The 21291-nt window shown below is 53.8% G+C and overlaps 1 protein-coding gene across 2 annotated transcripts in view; it reads right to left on the bottom strand.

Annotated features, from left to right (window-relative positions):
- Window positions 1-21291, bottom strand: part of LARP1 (La ribonucleoprotein 1, translational regulator) — a 49323-nt gene that overhangs the window by 10056 nt on the left and 17976 nt on the right. Inside the window, exons 3-12 of one of the 2 annotated variants that reach the window (XM_075509520.1) lie at window positions 8091-8152; window positions 6374-6439; window positions 5404-5575; window positions 4655-4786; window positions 4313-4456; window positions 3439-3601; window positions 3006-3150; window positions 2620-2794; window positions 1554-1723; window positions 893-1246 (exon numbers count right to left, since the gene is read on the bottom strand). In XM_075509520.1, coding sequence (XP_075365635.1) covers window positions 893-1246; window positions 1554-1723; window positions 2620-2794; window positions 3006-3150; window positions 3439-3601; window positions 4313-4456; window positions 4655-4786; window positions 5404-5575; window positions 6374-6439; window positions 8091-8152 — 1583 coding nt within the window. The remainder of the gene's footprint in view (window positions 1-892; window positions 1247-1553; window positions 1724-2619; window positions 2795-3005; window positions 3151-3438; window positions 3602-4312; window positions 4457-4654; window positions 4787-5403; window positions 5576-6373; window positions 6440-8090; window positions 8153-21291) is intronic. The other variant, XM_075509521.1, reaches the window with a different exon arrangement.

The raw sequence follows: 21291 nt of genomic DNA, 5'->3' as shown, positions 1-21291 counted from the left end.
TCAAGGCAAGCTTGGCCAGGACCCCATTGCCCCTGCTGCCTTCTTGCATCCCTAGAGCCTCCTCTCTGCATCCTCATTGCCACACCAGCAGCGGGGCACAACGCTCCTATGTATCTGAAGGACCCATACCCCCAGCACACACTGTCCCTCTGTCACCTGCACTCCTCACCCCCTCAGCTTCTGCCACCTCAAAGAGCAGCACTGCTTCAGCAATGTGCCAGGTACCAGACGTGGGAACACTGAGCCCAGCTGGTAGCTCCAATGGGCCATCCTACCTTGCAGCCAAAATAACTTCAGTTGCTGAACGAGCCTAGGCAAGTCCCTGACTGTGAGAGTCACCAAGTTAGAACTCAAATGTTTCAAAGGAGCAGATGGACTTTCTATAAAAAGCCCAAGTCTATGCAAACTGGCAGCAAAGGAGAGAAGAGCACAGGCCAAGTGCAGCCCAGCCATCAATGAACCCATCCCCAGTAAATGTGGTCTCCAAGGGACCGTGCCATGGAGCACTGGGCACTACGGAGAGTGCAGAGACACCCGGTTCCCTCCACAGATCTGGCACTACCTGCCAAGACCCTGCCAGACAGCAGAGCAATGGATCCCATGTTCCAGGTCACCTCATCACTGGCACTTTGTTTACCTGGCTGCAGCCTTATGCCACATTACAGAGCTGTGTTTATCCCCGACACAGCAGAGCATGACACTGGGAGCCAGGAATTCCAAGCTCTACAAGAGGACTAATCTCAGCTTAGCTCTACCCCATGAGTGGGCTGTAACCCACTGTACTGTCCTTTCCACCCCACACCACCAAGGCGGCCAGTCTGCTGCACACAAAGCTCCCTATGAGGAGCCCCATGCCCACATGCACTCCCTTCCTTGGATCAGCTGCTCTCACCTTGATCTGTGAATACTCTGGCTCAAACTGCTCTGTCCACAGGTCCTGCTCATAGTAGTACAGCCCATCATTGATCACCTTGGCCAGCTCTGAGCTCATTTTAGCCCTAGATGTGTGGTTGCCAGTCCGGTCCCCACCAGGATGCCGGCGCAGGTAAGGAGGTGTCTGTGTCACGATGAGGATCTTGTTCACATCCCGATCGTCGATCTCATAGTCCGAATCTTCATCTGACCAGTCGGTGAAGGTGTTCTTGCGGCCGTCCATTTGCTCCATTTCCTCGTCAAAGAGGAAGTCTAGCTCCTCAGGTTCATCTTGGTCCTTCTGCTTCTGCGGTGTCTTTGTCTCCTCTGGTTTCTACAGGTAGGGGGCAAGGGTGCCACACGGTATAAAGACCACATAGCAGTACAAGCCTACTGCTTGAAGACCCTACTATTGCCTCGTATTTTCTTACCGCAGCCAGAAGCTGCCCATCTGGGGAGAACACCTTATTTACACCACTGAGAAGTGGCTCCAAGGAGTGTCAGATAGGGCCAGGAGAGACTAGGACATCACTCCCATGACTGACAGACCTTATTTGATCTGAATCCTGCCCTACTTATGATTCAAGTCACCCAGACAACTGGGAGACCCCCACCCCAACAGCTCCTACATCACCACCTACCTTGGGCCTGGCTGGGGAGGGCCGAGGTCTCTTCTTCACTTCAATCCACGTCTCTGAATCCAGGTCTGGCAGACTTGCAGACAGGCCCTTGGGCATCGTCTTTAGGTTACTAACCTCCTCTGTTTTGGTGGGGACTGGGCTGGCAGGACGCGGAGAGCCAGGAGCAGACTCTAGAGCCAACAAGAGCCACAAGTGCTTTAGAGGGAGAGAGGGAGCCTGGGGGGTTGTGTATTTAAAGTACCTGACAGAAGAGGGAGTTATTTTAGCAGCATGGCACAGCTTTCGGGACTAGCTAGCAGCTAGTGGCCAAGGCTTACCCAGCACACTGCCCACAAGTTCTGGGGGCAGGAAGGGGGGAAGTGTCCACTTAAGGTGACAGTGGTGGCCACAGAGCTCTGCAGGTGACAGTATCCCAGAGATACAGAGCCCTAAAGCAGATGGTGACTCTGTTGCTATTGGGGAAACCTTCCCAAGACAGCCTGGAGCCAGTGGGAACAGATCTTCTCCTGCCAAAACTAACTCTTATGACAGCACCAAGAAGATCCTCCACTTGGCTTCTCAGTCCCAGCCCTGGGCTCCCGCCAGCCCCCATGGGATGGCGTGACAAGAGCAGGGGGCAAGGAGGAGCATGAAGGACAGCATGAAGGAAGCATGAAGCAAGACTCTTCCCCAGCACTCGGTTGACAGTTCCATACCTGCTGCCTCATTTGTGCCCAATATCTCCTCATCCATTAAGGAACGTTTGGGTTCATGAGTGTCCTCTGCTCTGCCCAGCAGTGGTAGATTATTTCCAGTGGTAGACTTCCAGCAGGACTGACCCTCCCCGAATCCCTTCAGCCCCCACAGAGGAAAAGCCACAGACTCAGTCTCTTTCATATTTCCCCATGCACAGAGGCAGCAGCACTCTGAGGGCCTGAGGACAGAGCCCATACCAGCTCCCACCAGCAAGCAGAAAGCAAATGGCAGAGCCCTGCCCTAGGGAACACTCCTGACTCTCAGGGTCTCAGTCCTGCTGCAGTACCAACACTGCATGCCACACCTCCCTCCACATTCCCCCAGTGCTCACCTGTCTCTTTCTGGAAGCTTTGCCGGGGCACAAACTCAGGGCAGTTGATGAACTGTGAGAAGTCTGTTTGTGTGTAGTCTGCCATAGGAGGGCCAGGCAGAGCCCACTTTTCTGGCTGCTCTTTTCTCCTGATCTTCTCATCCACGATTTCCACCACCTTACTGTCCTTCAGAGCCTGGAACCAAGCGACACCTGGTTAACTTAGGGCCCTGCCTTGGCACATTGAGTGGCTCAGCCCCAGCCCTTCCTCCTTAGGACAACCAAGAGGAGGAGAGAGCAAGTCAAGGACAAGGGAAGGCTCCAACTTACACCTCACCCATAGCCCATCTAGAAAACAGGCCTCAGGCAGGGGTGGCAAGAAGCAGGAAAGTTCATCTTGCCCTCACCTTGATGATGAGGCTGATGTCGGTGGTCAGGGCCTGCACACGGTGGAAGCTGGCGATCAGGGTGATGGGAAGGAAGCCATCCGAGTCCATCTTGCGACGCAGGAAGAAGTCTCGCTCCAGGTTGTCCACGCTGAAGTAATATTCTCTGTATGGACAACACATCAGTGAGAGGCAGCTCCAAGCCACCTTCCTCTGGGCAATCCCGAGGAACTAATTCACCCACACACACACTTCTGCTAGTGCAAGGCTGAAGAGAGACAGCCTGGGGAGCCCAGACTTGGGGCAAGCTAGTGCTGTAAGCTGCGTGGCACAGAGTCAACACACCTTGGCTCTAACCCTACTCAGAGGATTAGCTATGCAGTGTCTAGGGAGGGCATCTGTGAGTATCTCGCCACCAGCCAACACTCAGACAAGAAGAAGAGGTGGTGCTTACATCTGCCGCTTGATGTAGTCCTTGAGCAGTTCCTGGTCCACGCTGTAGAGCTCGGCGCTGCTGATGTTGTCAAAGTAGTAAGTGATGTTGCTAGCGTACTTCTGGGTGCGGGAGCCATCCGAGCCCTCAAATTTCCGGTACCCATACTGGTAGTCGAAGTGCCCTGTGGGAGACCAGTAATGGTCAGCACAGAGCTCCTGGGATCTGCTAGACAGGCTGTGCTGCCAGATGGGGCCAGGACTCCTGCACAAATAGCTCCCTCTGCACTGTTCCCGGGGTCTCCATGGCAGCCCACAATGGGGCATCACTGACCCAGATCCCTCATCTCAGCCTTTGCCGCAGAAGGGATCCCAGTGAAGCCTCAACACACCAAGCCAAAAAGAGAGGCCAGGAGCCCTCTTACCCAGCAGTGACTGGGCAGCCCAGGTGGCACACGAAGGCCCTACTGAAGCTGTGTCAGGGTTAGCACAGACACTGCCCTGCTAAACGACAGCGCAGACGCTCTTCCCCATCCAAGCAACAACTCCTGCTGGGCTCTCAACATGACATAAAGCCTATCCAGAGTATCAGCATGCTTCAACTCCTGCACACAGAGGTACTGCAAGGGGCAGAAAACAGGTGGAAGGGCTTGGCCTGAGTAGCAGAAAGACATTTACCTTTATTAAAATACTAAGAAGAATAATTTGCTTTTATTAAAAGCAGCTCAACTTATCAGCTGGGATGACCTGTCACAATATTTCCCTGTATCGCTACAGCACTCTGCCCTCCCCAGCCTGCTTTGGAGCCCCAGGTCTCTCACACACACAGAGCCCTGCACACTTCGACATGCCCTGTTCCCTCCCTGCTGTCACAAGACCACACATACAGCCATCACCTCCTCTGCCCCGGCCCCGGCCCCTGCCACGGCCCCGGCCTCGGCCCCGGAAGGTCCCTCGCACAGCTCCTCCCTCACTCTTCACGCTGGAGGTTTCATCGTGGTCCTGCCAGCTGCGCTCGTGCTTGTTGTCCGGGTGCCAGCCTGCAGCAGATGGGGAAGGAGAGGCAGGAGGAGGAGTGTTATGGGATGAAGGCACCTCCCTGGAGCAAGCCCACTGCCCCCAGAGCCCTTTGAACACAGGAAGCATCCCCACCACCCCATGCCATGCGTCAGCATCAGGTCTCACTCTGTCCCACAGCCGGGGGGCAGGGAGAGCGGGTCCCCAGCCCGAGCCCCCACCTTTCAGCTCACTGCGGTTGTTGGAGGGGTGCCTGTGTTGCTCGTTTTGCCGGTTGTTCCGAGAGGCTGTTTTGTCCCTAGGCACCTCTGACTTCATGTCTATCTGCAAAGGGACCCACTTGTGTTTGTTGCCTGCAAAAGGACAGGGTTTGGGTGTGACAAAGGTTCAGAGAGCATCTGCTTCCTCCCCCGCAGCCCCCTCTTGCCACAAAGCCCCCATGCATGGAGGAGAGAAAGCAGGGGGGGCCTTTTGGACCGACCCTGTCCTCAGACATCCCTCCAGGCCTCACTAGATGCATAAAAGCTGTGACCAGGACTCTCTGGCATGGAGGGACATAACACAAAATTTCCCTATTGCTTCACGGCACTTGTCCTTCCTCTGCTCCTTTCTGCATGCCGAGGCTCAGGCCAGACTGAGCCCACGTGTTAACCATGGCTGATGCAACGCACAGTCAGGCGCTTTTCTGTGCCACCACGGAGCACACATGAGAGTGCAGACTACTGCCATGCTCCCCACACAGACACATGGATGCCCCTACTTGGGCCCTGCTCCACCCTGCTCCCACCAAAATGACACTTTGTCCCATTGAAGCCTGCAAACACCTTTTCACTGCAGCTGTCCCTGCACTGGGACCATGTCCCACAGCAAGGCCCCCAGGGAAAGCAGTGGATGCTGCCACCTGGCTGTGGGTCACAGAGGAGGAGACAGGCTGAGCCCAGGGTACTGTCCCTGCCAGGTCTTGCCTTACCTTTCTTCTTCTGGGCTGACTTCTGGTTGTCATCATCACCATTCTTTTCCTCCCCGGACTCATCCGATTTGGTTTTCAGGCTCTCTTTGCCATCGCTCCCATCCCCTTTCTCCTGCTCCTTCATGTCTTTCTTGACAGGCAGTTTCCGGAGGGATGGTGCTTTGTGTGGCTGCTGGAGACACACCAGTGCAGGAAAGACATGAGAGGTGGGAGAAATGAAGAGCTGGAGGCAGACCCCAGCTGTCCCAGCAGGAGCAGAAACAGGACCTTGCCCTAGGCTGGGAGCATCCCTGCTCCGTGCCTCCCCAGAGCTGTCCTATTCCTGGGGAAGGGCTTATGTCTGAGCAGGGCAAGGGCTCTACAGATGCTGGGAAGTGCTTGAGCTGAGACACAAGCCCCAGGCACAGCAGTTACCGAGATGGACTGTCAGGGAGGCCTGGTGCTCCAGGATGGGGGTGTCCTACACAGGACCGGACTGCCCCAATGGCAAAAGGGTGAGTGACCCTCATGCCCTGACAGACAGCCAGGAGCTGGCAAAGCAGCATCCAAAAATAGAAAGGTTTCAACAACACCCACGTCTGTAGCAGGAAAGGAAGGCCATGCCCCTCAGGCACGCTAGCCCGTTCTCACGCGTGTTTTCAGTTTCTCCCATGGAAGTCTTGTGTTGTGCCCAGGCCCCTTCTTACACTGAGCAGCCCTAAGTAGAGTGGGTCTGAGAGTTGCCCTACCTGCTTCACTGAGTCCAGGGGTTTAGACTGGGCTCCAGGCTCCCAGAATAGCACCGAGGGAGGGAGCCCGACGCACGAGGCAGCCCTAAAAGGAAATCCCCTGCACACTATTCCTGGCTGCCTCTGTGCTGACACTCAGGACCCCAAATGGCCTCACTCAGCCAGCGCTCCTAGCATCGCAGAGGGACAGGGAGGTCTGCAAGGGCCGTATCCTGCTCACTGGAGCAATTTTGTGTTCTCACCTGGACGCTCTTGTGGGCTATTTCTCCAGGTGTTGGCCAATTTGTGGCATCACCGAAGTCACCAACCTTGTATTCAAAGAGAAAGACTTTCATTAGCGCACAAGCTGCAGGTGCTGTTCCCTGCATCAGCAGCCAGAAGCCCTTCCAGCCATACTGTCACAGCCACCACCCACCACTGTCCTGCAGACAGCTGTCCCCAGGAGGTTTGGGGGTGCATATACACAGTCCCTCTCCCCACCCAAGCAGGGCCCCCAGATTAATCCCAAATAACTACAAACAAATTTATGTCTATCAGGGATTGTAATGAGGCTGCCACCAGCCCCACAAGCTACCAGCCTCCCAGCTCCCACCAAACTTTTTGCCCCAGCAGCAGCATTTGGCACCAAGCCACCCAAGGTAACTCATTCATCATAGGCACTGCCCCTTGGACAGGGAAAGCACACAGCTTTCAGCATCCCAAATCCACCTGAAGCAACCACATCCCATTAAAGAAACTGCCTCCACCTAGTGGCAGGTTACAGCCAGGCACAGCTTCACTTAAGTGCCCAACTGCAACCAAGTGCTGGCAACAACAAAGCAAAGGGATCATGTAGTAGAATTGGTGGGAAAATTCAAGCAGGTATCTGATGGTGGTGGGAGCTCCCTCGTTTCAAACACCCCAGGGCCACATAGGGGACCACCAGTCACTTCTCTGCTGAATAAGTGACCCGGCCACTACCATCATTTCTACCTCTTCCAGGTTTCAGAGAGGACCTGCAGGACAGAGAGGAAAGGACCCAAACAGCTGCCCAGGAACACGATGAATCATGGCTGGGCACTGAGTTTAAGATTATCTGGGCACAGAAACTCCTCCTTACCCCTGTGGGGTTGTTATTTCTAAATTAATTTGGAGTCACCGAGCCGCCCATGAGATCATGTCTCTACATTCAAGTGCCATGCTCCTCTCCCCAGGAGGCAGGTTTCCTGGGAAAACCACCTCCAGTCCATGGCCATGCCTGTGTCACAGACAGGAGAACCTTCCATCCCCAGGGCCCTCCTCCCTGAGATGGAATAGATAAGGAAAGTCATATTAAGTTTCAGATGTGTCTTCACCGGCTGCTGGGAGCCAACACCAACAGCCCATGTCCCTAGCTGTGCCCCAGCTGCATGCAACAACCTCAGAAGCAACTGTCCCTCCACCTCATGTTGATCCCCTGGAACAGATTGTCCTGGTTCCTCCAAAGGAGTCTCTTTGTTTGAAATCAATTACCCTGGCTCTTTGTATGCCAGTAAAGAATAGATTGCACAGGGAAGAAAGGACTTGCAGACACAGTGCTCTATCACACCACCACCCTGTCTGCACTGCAAAGCAGGGCATTGGCTAAGCCCACAAGGGACTTGGGGTGTCCTTGGGGTGGGGGGAGAGGCTTTCTGCATCCAGCACTGTGCTCCAAGTGCCTCCCAGCAAGAGGGGAGATGAGAAGGTCTCTTCTAGCCTGGCTAGGCAGAAAACCAGTCCAGGCAGCATGCAAGACCACTAAAACACTGAAGAGGAGATGGAGAATCAGGATGTTCTTCTCCACGCTCTTGGAAGCGGCCAAGCCAGCATGTCAACCCCTCCACAACCAGGCTTGCAAAAGCAGCAGTCTGCTCACCAGACCCTCAAGATGTTCATGCAGTGCTGACAACTGCACCAGAAGCTGAAGGCCAGCAAGGAGGGTGGCAGGCACAGCCTTACCTTGCTTCCTTTCCGCTGTCTTGGGTTGGCAGCCCTCACCACTTTCGCAGGAGTTGTATGTTCTGCAAGAGGAGGAGGAGGAGAACAAAACTGTTAAAGCACAGCTGAGGGTTGTGGAAATGTTACCTCTGGAGGGAGGCAGGTGGGAAGCAAGCCAGCTCCCCCTTCAGCAAAGGAGTACTAAGAGGAAGAGGTAAACAGAAAACAGAGCCAGCTTCTGATCTGGGTCTCAGAAAGGCCCCATCAAGATCAGAAAACTCCTGATCAATCCAGGTGGCCAAGAAATGGACCTTTAACCCCATCCCGCCACAGGAAGGCACTCCCTGACTTAGCCAAGCCCTCCCCACTTGGCCTTGCCAGCCAGGGAGGAGGGGTGGCGAGGAGTTCAGCTTGCTCTGTAAAGCACCACTCGGAACTTGATCTGCTGTTACGCTCTTCAAAACAAACATGCCCTTGAACAGGCAAAGCTCATCACCGCGCCGATGTGGCTGGCGAAGGCACATGCAAGCCTGCAGCACATGGGCACTGCTAGTCTCATGCTTTGATCTCCAGTGCATCCCAGCACAGGGCAGCAAGTTCACAAGAGGGAACGTACAGAGAGGAGCCAGATCTGGGAATTGCCTAAATCCTGCTACAGCCAAAGGTATTTAGGCACTTGAGTACCTTTAGGGTGTTTTAAGGTATCGGAGTGCAACTGTTGAGGGTCACACCACCATGGATCTCACACAAGACTTGCAGCAAGTCAAGACCTCAGCCCCACCATGACCTGGTCTTGGCTCCTGCTCACACACCATCTCCTTACAAGCAGTAAATGAAATTTGACTTGTTTGAAATGTTTTCTGTTTGAAATGTTTTCTCCCTCCCAGGTTTGGCTGCAAGGTCTCTGGATCAGGAGGAGTACGCTCACGCAGGGCATGCACAGAGGCCAACAGAGCAGCATGCTGCTGCCTAACAAACCAGCCCCATGAGGACCACGTACAAGGGTCTCCTCCATGACAGCAGTGCTCCTCAGGGAGATGAGAGCCCACCAGCCCCTGCCTCGAGGGGCAGACCATGCCAGGTGCCACACACCGGGCAGGAGTGAGCATTTCTGCTGACTCTGCTGGCTTTGTCTCAAAGAAAAGCACCCTGACTGGGGTGGGGGTTGAAGGTGGGAGGGAGGTGAAGAGAAGAGCCTTGAGGAATGGCAAAGACTATCTGGGGATGCCCCAGGAAACACCCCGAATAGCCTACCCAGCTCCACTCAAAGCTGGCTTTGATCCCCTGCGTAAGGCAGGACAACTTTGCCTAGGTGATCAAGACCAATCCCCCTCCTATGATTCATCCTGCTGGTCCAGCCTTGCTCAGAGCTGGAGGCTTTGAAAAGTGTCAGTACAGCAGAGTCAGACATGGCACAACGGAGCAACATGCGCTCCCCTTCCTTGGTTCCCTTCCCTAAGGCTTCTGCATGGGAATTTCACCCCTGGGAGAGCCCAAGCTCTCAGCTAGATCCCCAAATCCTCCCCTTTCCCCCCAGGACCTCCCCAGCCCACCTGCACTGCCTCCCCCCACGAGCAGTGGCAGTCCCACACGTCCGTCATTTATTCCACATGCACCTCATTGAGAATCCCGGTTCCATGGCACAAAGCTTGCCACAAGGCTTTTAAACTTTCCAGCTAGTGTAGGAAGAGCAAGTGCTTTCACAACAGCCCCTAAAATCCTCCACTCACCCCCCACAGATGTCACCAACCAAATATAGCTTCAAAAGGCACCAAGTGCTACAGCACAAACCCGCAGCCAGGCCAGTTTTCCACAGGTACGGAGCACCCCTGCCTGCTCTGAGAGCACTGACATGCCTGGCACCACAGAAAAAAATAACTGAACTTGCTCTGCAGCCTGATTAGGCACCAATCTCTCTGGCTGGGGGAAGAGTAGGGCTCCCCCTCTCACTGCGAGCATCTCACCCAGGTGCCTGCTCCCACCGCACTGCAGCCCCAGGGCTCACAGCAATGGCATCCAGCCCTTTCCTCCAGCTCAGTAGCCTCACAGCCACAGATGTTCTTGTGCTTTTTTGGGGACCAGTCGAAGAGATGCCCCCTCACAACCTCTAGTGAAAGAGGACTCGGGGGCACAGGCTGCAGGAGTGGGTGCCACGGACTCCATCATCTTTGCGGTGGAGGGAGGAGATTGTTTGAAACAAGTTCTGCTGCTTTCCTTATCTGCAAGATAGGAACAGGGATCCCTTATCTAGCTGAGGTGCTGAGAAGACTAATTAGCATTTGCAGAGCGCTGTGGGAAGACAAAACACAAAGCAAAGCAAAGCTGCAGCCTGGCAGGGAGGCTGCTCCAGGGAGTGCAGCCAGGCCAGCGCCGTGGCAAGGGCTGGAGGCGGCTCTTGCCAGTGTGGATGGAGTCGAGATCTGCAAGTCATGGTGGAGATGCTAAGACCAAGGCAGGAGGGGGAGCTGCAGGCGGCTCTCGACAGGGTGGATGGAATAGAGATCTGCAAGTCATGGTGGAGACTGCTCAGACCAAGGCAGGAGACTGAGGGGGTGTGACTGTGCTAGCGGATAGACAGACAGACACACCATCCGCAGAGCCACGAGCCATGGCGAGCAGAAGCTGTGCGTGCCTGGCACCCTCCAGGGCATGCCAGCCTAACCAAGGGCCCCAGGTCCAACCCATCAGCGAATCTGTAGTCAAGCTCCTGGTATCAAACCCAAAACTGCTCTTCATGTTCCCTTGTAGAGACTCTAGCAAACCCAAGTGTTTAAAAAACCAAACCCAACCTGCCCAAAACACATTTTAGGCTAATCCAGGTGCTCAAGCTTCAGAAGAAAACCTTCCTACAAGGACAGCAACACACGTCGTAGTGCATAGCTGAAAAGACCCCCTGCCAAACCCACTGCAGAAAAACCCCACTGCCCTTCATCACTGCATCAACCTGGGAAACAGGGAGCAAGTGGGTGTTGCTCACCCCCACACAGGAGCTCAGGACAAGCACTGCTACTGAGGGATACTAGATACGGCCCTGGTTGATAGCTGAGCCCTTAAAAGCTGCTGACATGTGTCAGACCTCCTGGCATTTCAAAAACCTCCTTTTGCATTTATTTGGTGGCAGCAAGTAATTTTCAATTGCACTAGCACTGCCTGACCACCCCCCCCACCCCCCAAAAACAGGGCCCCTCCATGCGAGGGGACAGACAAAACAGCTGCAGCAGGAGCCAGGGCTTCAGTGGTGTGAGACTGGCAAGGGGACAGCAGGCAGGGAAGGAAGGAGTGGCTTTGCCTGCAGCCACAGAGCAGACGCTGGCACAGCCCAGGAACAGAAAAGCAGGTCTCAAGTTTTGATCTGCTGCCTGCAGCCAGAACCAGACCATTTGCCCATGGGGTTGCCCAGCCAAGAGGAGGTTATTTCTTAAAAACCAATGGGACAAGGCACAGGTGAGAGCACCATGGCCCCAGTGCCAGTATTGCAAACCCCTCCCATGGCCAAGGCACAACCAAATCATTCACTGGCTTTTGACGCTCGCTCCCTGATGCACCCAGCAAGCACCAAGAAGGGCAAGGCTGTGCAGACACCTTGCGCTTTCCTTCCAGCGTGCGTCTGGCTGTGGCACAGCAGCTCTCAAGGCAGGAAGCTCACGGGGCATGCAGGTGAGCAAACACCTCATACCTGGAAGGAGAAGAGCCTTTGCACAAGGACCAGACAGCCAGGGCCACAGCAGCTCCAGAGTTAAATGCCCCCCCCAGGAGGGACAGGTGCCGTAGGACCACTGTGCTCAGCCTAGGAGATGTATTTACTACCTCACCTGGGGAAATCGAACCCAACACCCAATGGCTTGGCTCCCTGCCTTTTCTTACATCCAATGCAGCTTGTAATGGATTTTTAGAGAAAGCGAAAGAAGAGGTGGAATAAATCTGCAGGGCTGGGCAGAGACTTGGTGTTATACAGCAGAAATACCTGCACCTCTAGCAAGAAAGCTGTAGTGCCTGCTCCCGGTGTACCACTTGTGCAATGCGGACAAGGGCTCAGAGCACCCCAGCACCAGCTGGGACAGCCTCAGAGGGCAGCCCAAGCTCCCAGCAGGAATGCAGAGTCCTCAGCTCCAGCACACGCTCTGTCCCTGACACAGCACACTCCTCCTTCCCTGGCAGCCAAGTCAACAGAAAGGAGCCGGCCTGCCCCCAGGCCCCTCCAGCCCACAGCCTGGCACCTAGGAGAAACTGCTGATGAAGGCAGTTTTGAAGTCAAGAGCCCAGACTTTGTGCTGGAAAGGCTGAGGCAGGGGCGCACGCTCCGTGTCACAGGTCCTGCTGGGGCTGGAAGAGCCGAACTGGTATCCCCAGTTTCCCTGGAGCCCTGGCAGGAGCCCAAGGGTGCCACGCAGGACAGTGGGCCATGTGCCCAATGGTCCAACAGGATCCACTTCACCACTTGACAGTCTCCAAACGATCCTCCCTGGACTCCATGGGATGGTCCTGGCACAGGCAAGGACTGCAGCCTACACCCAGTGCTAGGGGACAGCCATGCCAGCAATGCTTCTTCGAGGTCTCCAGGGGAGGAAGAGTAAGTGCAGCTTGGGCAAGGGCAAGCTGAGCCCTGAGTAGGCTGGGGCTCTAGGCAGGTTGCAAGTGAGAGGAGGAATAGTGCCCCAGCCAAAATGACATGGCAAGGAAAAGGTATTGCATTAACCTCCTGAGAAACCAAAGGACACCCAGGTATGACAACTTCTGAGAAGAGTGAAGATAGGTGTAAGCTGTCTAATGGTTTTTAAGAGGACTACTACTCACTCACACTATTTGTACGTACATGCTCTTTGTCCAGGCACTGAAAATCAGCCCAGGGACTAGCCATTTCCCCTAGAGGTAGCTAGCTCCTTCAGTCTTTACAGGAGGGCAATAGAGTCCCTCCTGGTGTACAATGCACAGGACAGACATGGTGGGACAGCATGGACCTGCAAGGCAATTCCCATAAGAAAAGAGGGACCCAGCAGGCAGCCAGCCACAGCCAAGCCTGCCAAGTCCCCACTGTGGCTGCAAGAATCCCCCTGCTTGTCCCAAAGGAGACCCTGGGAGCCAACAGAGAACAACTGCATGACGGTGTGCCCTCACCTTGCCAATGTGGGAAACTCAGGGCACCAACCCTGTCTCTGTCCTTCCCCCAGGTCTCAAGCAAGCTCTCTCCAAGGGCAGCCTGATCCACACAGCAGCAGGGGCAAGACATTGATTTGGAGGCTCTCCCATGGCACCCATCACTGCCCATGCACTCAAACTCCACAGTTTTGAATTGAGCCCAACTGAGCCACCAGTGGACACAGCTGGTAAGCTACATGCCCACCAACACCACACCTTCTCCAGAGATATTTGCAGGATCAGTCCTGCAGGCCAGATGTGACCCAAGCAGACAACAGCCTTCCCCCTCCCACCAGCAGCCTGCCAGCTGCGGACAGTGATGAATGTTTTTCTTGTTGAGAGCCCATCCCATGGAGAGCCCCCCTGAAGTTACAGCCAGAGAAAGCACTGAGGCACAGGCAAACGCTTTCTGCCCACCACCCAGGGTTGCTGCACCCATTTCTTCATCAGCAAGACAGCAGTGGTGGGCACCACATCCTTACTGTAATGGGGTTCAGAAGCACGGGCAGATGGTAACACTCAGCACAGGGGAACAGAGGGGACCTTGGTCTCCCCAGAGAGCAATTTGGGAGCACCCCTCTGTGCAGACAGAGGGGCAGATACCCCCAGAGACCAAGTAGTAGCTTCCACCTCTGCCTGCCTCCCAAGGAGCTGCTCCCAGCACCAGCCTCAGCCACGTGTCAGAGCTAATGCCCAACTGAGATGGGAAACGCTTGCCTCCAAAGCTCCATGCACAAGCAGAAAAGCCTAGGATTTCTAGTACTGACTGCTTGGCATGCTCACGTTTTGCTGAAGACATCATAAGGTACACAAAACCAGCAAGGGTCGGGGCAAACTGGGCATGCAGACTGTACCTCCTCTAGGTTTGCAACATTTTCCAGCTACAACTGCGATTTGGTGGGAGGTAGAGCCGTAGGTGCATGCATGGAGGGGGAAATCAAGGGAGTGCTGGGATGGAGTTCTCCAACAGCTTTAAGTGAGACACTATCACAATGACATCTTCCAGCATAAAGGAGTCAGTGTCTCCATAACAGGGGCTCCAACTTGCTCCTGAGGACTGCAAAGAACCACAGCTGGCCCCACCACTTGCAGCACACAGTCTCACAGCTCCCAGCTGGCAGCACAGCACCTGGCCTTGTCTACAAAGGTAGGAGGAATATTTGCAACACCTCTGCAGTATCAGAAGTTTCTTACACGTCAAGAAAAACTGCTGTAGAATGGGCAAGGTCAGGACCACGCAGAAGACCAGATCCTTAAGCTGCACGGCTGAGCGGGATTCAGGCTTGTAAAGGATGTGGGAAGCCTGTTCAGCTGGAGCAAGAGACAAGCTGCAGGCACCGTGGCTCAAAGCCTTCCAAGCAATTTTCTGCAGCTCCTCGACAGACAGCTCCACCTTACAAGCCCTACTGTAACAGCAAAGGAAGCAGGGAGCTGCCTACACTTCTCTGCAATGTAAGCTCTGCAACTGCTGCAAAGATCAGTCACTAAAAATAACTTCAAAAAGGGCATCTGACAGCTCTGCAGAGAGCATGAGAACACTCCCACCTGGGTGTCCTAGGCAGGCTCCGAGAGCTCAGGAGTTTGCCCTGGAAAAGTGCAGGGAGAGAGGCCAGGGGTAAAGGCAGGTTCAATATAGCATGCCGGGGCAGCGCTGTCACAGGCTGGGAGTGTGGGCACCCGAGTTATATTCCCAGCTCTGCAAGCCCTCACATCCCTCAGCTGATACTCCCAAGACAGCCCTGGAGCAGGGGGAGGTAAAGCAGCTCAAGACACTTGCAGAGCCTGTCTCTCTGCTGACAGCACCCTACAGGCAGCACAGACCTGCACAGAGACCTTCAGAGCAAGCAGGGACACCAGCTGTAACACAGCCCTGGCCACAGGGAGCTGACAAACAGTGCTTTTTAAATGCACGTAACTGTTACAAGCTCTGCACATGCAAGTTATCTGCAAGGCCTGACTTTTATTTCCAGGGCAGATGAGGGGCAGGAAGGGTCTGGACTTACCAAAGATGCATAACCCTTCACCCCCTGTAGCCTCCCAGTCCAAGACAAAAACCCTTCAACTTGTGGCCAAGCTACACTCCAGAAGGAGAAGGTTAAGAAATGCCAACAGGCATTTCTAACGTTAACAGCAACAGCGAGGGCACCACGGATTCTTCCTGGCACAGATGTCTACTATTAAAGGTAGCAAATGAACTCTCTCAAGGGCAAGTGACATCTTTCCACTGCCTTTTCAAGCAATGCTCTTCCCCGAAGAGGATTTCTAGGAAACTTTTGACACACAATCCACGGCCATGCACCACTCTGATCCCTGAGATGCCAGGTTCAAGAAGAACAAGACAGCACAGGAACCCCCCCACCCCAGTTTTCTAAGGAAAACCAAGCCCTAAACTAAGGGGTGTCTGCTGGGAAAGCCGGTGGTTCCCAGACCCCGGGAAGCATTGCACTGGGGACACAGCCAAGGTCACCCGGCTGACCAGACTCTAGAAACTGTCAAAACCAAGGAGCTGGGCTGGCTCAGGCCTCCACAGTGGCTGAGCCACGCTGCTCTCCCTGAGCAGGAAGAAAGGCACCCATCACCCACCCATCACCCTTCAGGAGAGGCTCCTCCGGCACCACTGCCTGACCCAGCTTGTCTGGTGCAGACAAGTCTCCCACCGGCAGAGCATTTAGCCAGCAATTCCTCTGCCTCACGGAAGAGAGAAAAGCCTCCGAGGACACCTGCAAACACTCTCCATTGGGTTAAATGGTTCAGGGAGAGGGGCTGGAAAAGCCAGCGGCACTCCCGGGCAAACGCTGCGTCAGTCCGTCACGGGCCGGCTGGGGCCCCTGAGAAAAGGCACGAGTTGATCCAGCTGCCGCTCAGGGCAACAAGGACACCTCGGCGCTGGGAGAGGAGGGCACCCGAGGAAAGGCTGCAGGGGCCCGGGGGCATGCAGGCGGGCCAAATCGTGGAGGAGCCGGAGGGTCAGGCTCTCCTCCAAGCCAGCTGGGAGACCAGCTGATAATTCATGACCTAAAAAAATCAGTGGTGGGGGAGAGGGAGGGGTGACATGAGCAGGAACTACAGGAGAGCAAGGACAGACACACAAGGCATGGCAGGACTCACAACTCCTTATAAAACACACCAAAAAAACCCCCAACCCACTCACCTTTGGGGGCAACTGATTTGCAAATTAAAGGGGGATGTCCACCCTCCAGGAGGGACTGGGAGCAGTTTCCTCCGCTCCTGCTTACCTCTGCTGCACAGCTCTGCCTGTTCTGCCAGGCTCTAATGAAAAGCTAGTTAACAGTTAATTATTACCCATTCAGGCACACGATCCCGATCCCCTACTCTGACCGACTGCTGGCTGGGAGGGATAAGACAGTCACGTGATGCAAAAATCCTGGCCTTATGAAAGCACGGGCAACTATATTTAGTTGGAAAAACGATGACCTAGCGAGCCCGCCTCTCCCTGGCCCCCCCCTCGGAGGAGCCGACCTGACACCTCCGGAGATCCTACCTCCTACCTCCACGGTACCCAGGAAGTGCCTCATCCAGACAGGAGTTGTAACACTGAGACGGGGACGCCCGGCACGGGAGCAAGCCCAGTGTGTGTGCACGTGCACGGGCTGTCCTGGGGGGCCAGACCAGTGTGCAGCTCGGGCCGGGGGCACCTCCCCTTCCCATCCGCAGCAGGTCACCTTGTCAGCGGCAAAAGCTGATAAGCACCAAGAGCAACAAACCAGGCCCAGCCCAAGGTCCTGGACCTTATCTTGAAAACGGGAGGCACACTGGAAACCTGACCAGTGTCACCAGTGCAGGGGTGGCATTCAGCAGCAACGCTCCAGCTGCCAGCCTCTGCATGCCCAGGTCTGGCAATGCTCAGAGCTGGCGACGGGAGCTTGCCTCGCCTGGATCAGCCCACCCTTCTCTCTCTGCAGGGCAGCTGGGTGTATGAGACAGACACGGCCATACTGAGAATGGAGAGAGAGCAAAGGCAGCCGTGCAGCGGTCACACACGTGTGCCACCACCTTGGAGAGAAGGTCCTAGAAAAAAGTTGTGCGGCAACAAAAGCCAAGAGCATCACCCGCTCCCCCTCCCACCGCAGTGAAAGAGCTTCAAAGGAAAAAAAAAAAAGAAAAAAAGCCTGAGGACCAGACACAATTAATCTCTTGTCATCAGCAGAGGGGTGCTCTCTGCCTGCATCCCACTGCAGCTGATGAGACAGCACAACCAGCAGTGCCCGTAGCGTGAGTGAGAAGAGGTCACCACGTCGCTGTCGAACCCAGGGCACCACACTGATGCGATCCCTTTAATGGCCGTCAGCCTCTTCTGCAGCTGCATCTGGGGACTTGGAAGCTGACAAAACCCTTCCTGGGAAGCATCTGGTACGTCTCACTGTAAATATTTAACAACGAAGAGATGGGAATTGAGAGCCAAGCGTCTGCCGTGAGACCCTCCAGCTCCACACATTCGTGCTGTCTAGGAGGGGGCTGTGTGTCTCCCACTGCCTGTGCCAGTGGAGGGGGACAAGGGGTCATACAAGGCAAAGGTGCAAACTCTTCAGAAAATAGGCATCTGGAAAACCTATCGTCTCAAAGAAGAGAGCCAGAGACTAAGTTTCTATAAAGGAGACTGTGAGGTAATTTAAATAACATCATTCTTATTTCCTCCCCACTGTGATTCCTGTACCTGACTTTGGCTATTCTGCAGAGGGATCTCTGCAGGACCAGCACATCCCCTGTGCAGTGGCTACTTGCAAAGTGACTGCTAGACCTCACCCTCAAAGCCTCCACCAGGTCAGCTGCAAACCTGCCTCCCCAACTGCGTGTAGCAAAAGGAGACTGAGCAGCAGCTCAGCTTGCGAGGCCAAGGAAGACAAAGCCACCACCAGGCAGAAATCCAGCCCCATCTCTTGGGGTGGGGGAAAGCAATAGCGATTTGGTGGAGGACCAGGTGCAGCAAACATTCCCAGGAATTTATGGAAGCCGGACCTAGGTCACCCACTAAGCAAGGTGTCTCCAGAAATGAGCTGAAGAAATCCTACAGTCCTATAACCACCTGGATTAAACTAAGCACGGGTATGGGGGCTTCCTCCCACTGGCAAATGCAGAGCATCAAAACTGCAACAACAACAAGGCAGCCAAATATCCTTGCAATCTTTTGAGAGCAGGCAGAAAGGCTCCTTTTTTGCTACTTAAGCATTACTGTACCTTAGCTGAGCTGATTTCAGGGCATGCTCTCCAAGCACAAGAAACAACATCCTCACTTATGCCCCCCACCTTAGGGCAGACACAGTGAAACTCAAGATTTTTCTAAGTAACTTGGATATAACAAATGCTGCCAACTTCCTTCCTGGGTGCATAATCACGTATATCCTGCTGCATAAACCACTCTCTCCAATCCAGGTAATTCCAGTGCTACAGGTGGCTGTCTCCCCTGTCTCAATACACAGCATAAAAGAGTAAAACCACCCTAATCAGTGAGCCTTCCCAAAGGAGCTGGCAATACCCAGCTACAAAAGAGTGCAACACAGCACTGTCTCTCCTAATTTAAAGATCTATCTCTCCTCCTTTTCTTTATAAAGGATTAAAAACCACTTCCTTGCAGCAGGAGCATCACCCACATCTCTTTATGGAAAACTTCATAGCAGTTAATTCAAAGTGTCATTTTTAACTCAAGAAAGATCTCGGCCACTGCTGACAATTCTCCAAAATTATCAGCTCAGGGTGCAGCAGATTATAAAATCAGGAGTGGCGAGACCAAGACAGAGCATCACTTGCTGCTGTGTTGAACACCAGCGCATCCACGACTGCACCCTGCAGTCAGCTCTGGTCTCTGCATTTCAACAAGGGCACACCAGTGTTACATATGCGCAGAGAAAAGCAATTAAATCACCCAGAGGCAGTCCCTTCGGAGGTGAGACTAAAAAGGCTGGGATCCTCCACCACTGAGAAGGACTGGCTGTGACCAGGAGGGCACCTCCTGACCATCTGGAACCAGGAACAGCACACAAAGCTAGCAGGAGATCTGTTTAAAGCAAGCAAAAGTATTTCCTTAAATAGCAGGCAGCAAACTTCACCCCCTCATGCGGCAACAAGTCCTGGGACGTGGACAACATCAGCAGCCTCACAGAGGGTTTATATGTTCACGGCCAACATGTTCACAGAGGTCCAGGTGGAGATGTGCCCTCCCAGCCCTCTTCTAACAGCAGAAGTGGAGAGCATGAGAGTCCGTCCCTCTGCTCTGCCTCCACACCACCAAGCCCAGCACCACATCTGTCAGGGGTGTTGAAATGTCTCCGCTTTCCACCTGAACTCCAAATCACAAGGTTTGAAGTGGCTTCTTCTGAAAAGCACCTTACCGCTGCCAAATCCTAGTCGCTGCACGTGGGAGAGGACAGGACTGAGGAACTGCTGTGCTAGACAGAAGGAAAGTCAGTCGCCTCTCTCCGAGAACAGCTTTATTTCCAAATGCTGTTAGGTAACCGGGACGCAAACACTGCTGCCCTTCCACCTCCATACGCTTGCACGTGACATCAGGCTGAGGGCAGAACGCCTCCAGCATCCATACACTAACAAGCAGGAACATGCTTTGGGGCACGCTACAGCTGCTGTGCCTACAAAATGGCTGATTTTTGGCTGAGGCTCCCCACCCATTCAAGTCCCAACTCTGTTACCACAATTGAGCATCCTCTGTCACTATGCTAACTGCTTCCTTGGGCGGAAGAACAACAGCCTACTCACCAAGAGGGGAAACCAGCCACACAGACCCACCTGGCCTTAAAAGATTAACCTTAAAAAATAGGCACTGACATAGATATGGGAGTCCTGGTGATTTGCAGTAAAAGACTTGAGCAAATTAACTTGTTAAACCACCTCAGCAATAAAAGGGAGGTGAGGGAGTCAAACCCAACAGCCTCAGGAGTGCACAACAACTCTGATGCTAGGAGCAGGTACGCTCCAGGCAAGCCTATTGCCCCCCACCAGCAGTGCTACCCTGCCTTCACTTGCTGCTTTCACACTTCACTGTGTTTTGAGATATCAGGGCTTCCAGATAAGCTTAGTGCACAGGAAGAAAAAGCATGGCACCAGCTTTAAGGCTTTTCTGGAGAAGGCATGAGAAAGGACTGTGCAATGTCCTGTGCAGCTACCATTAAGAGGAATCCTGTTTAAGCTTTCACTTACCTCCTTAAAAATATAAAATTGTAAAAAACGCCTAAGCTCTGTAGGTAACATTTTCTGCAACACTGCTGACATGTAATATACATTTACTGAAACGCTATCATCCACTGCAGACACACACTCATGCCCCACCCTGGAGACAGCTGTGAAGGTCCCCAACCAGCTGGAGAGCAGAGGATGGAGTTGTGCCAACCAAAGGACATCTCTGAGTCTGCAGCACAGGCAGACAAAACCCAACACCCGATTAAAGCAGATCTTCAGCAGGGTGGAAAAAAGCCTCTTATGAGGGGAGGGAAGAATAAAAATCCTCTAAATAGCAGAAACTTTTCTATGCATTCATTGCTCCATCCCGATTTCACACCTCTTGTACTCAACACATGGGAATACACCTTTGCTCGCTCAAAACCAGTCTTAATATTTCACTCTCCCGCATGTTCTGAAAGCAAGAAAGTCATGAAAGGCCTACAAATGGGTTGGGTTACTACTTGGGTTACTTCTCCAACACCTACAGAGGCATCTTCTGCAATGCTTCCGTGGATCTAGTTATATACCATGGCCTCATTAGCTGGCTAGAGCTCTAGAAACACCTACACACAAACGAGACTTCCAGCCGTCTGTTCAGTTCATGAAGTCAAATTACACTCTGTCTCCGATACTGGTACACCAGACCACTCAAAACCAGCAAGTTATTTTTACTGAAGTCATCTTTAAGACAATGGAGCTGATTTCCATACTTCCAAATCCTGATCACACAATACCTCCACAATCAGCAGCGATTTATCCTCACGCTATCGCATGAGCTGGGGAAATGTGATCCCATGCAAAGCCAAAGATGCAGGTAGGAAGTAGACATAGTGATGTGTCCAAGGTTGCACAAGGCCAAGCCAGGCACTGACCCCCATTCCCAGTGCCTTTGCTA

Source organism: Mycteria americana, chromosome 8 (assembly GCF_035582795.1).
Source record: "Mycteria americana isolate JAX WOST 10 ecotype Jacksonville Zoo and Gardens chromosome 8, USCA_MyAme_1.0, whole genome shotgun sequence".
Lineage (NCBI taxonomy): Eukaryota > Metazoa > Chordata > Aves > Ciconiiformes > Ciconiidae > Mycteria > Mycteria americana.
Note: the sequence above shows the minus strand (reverse complement) of the source record. Positions and strands in the feature narration are given on the sequence as shown.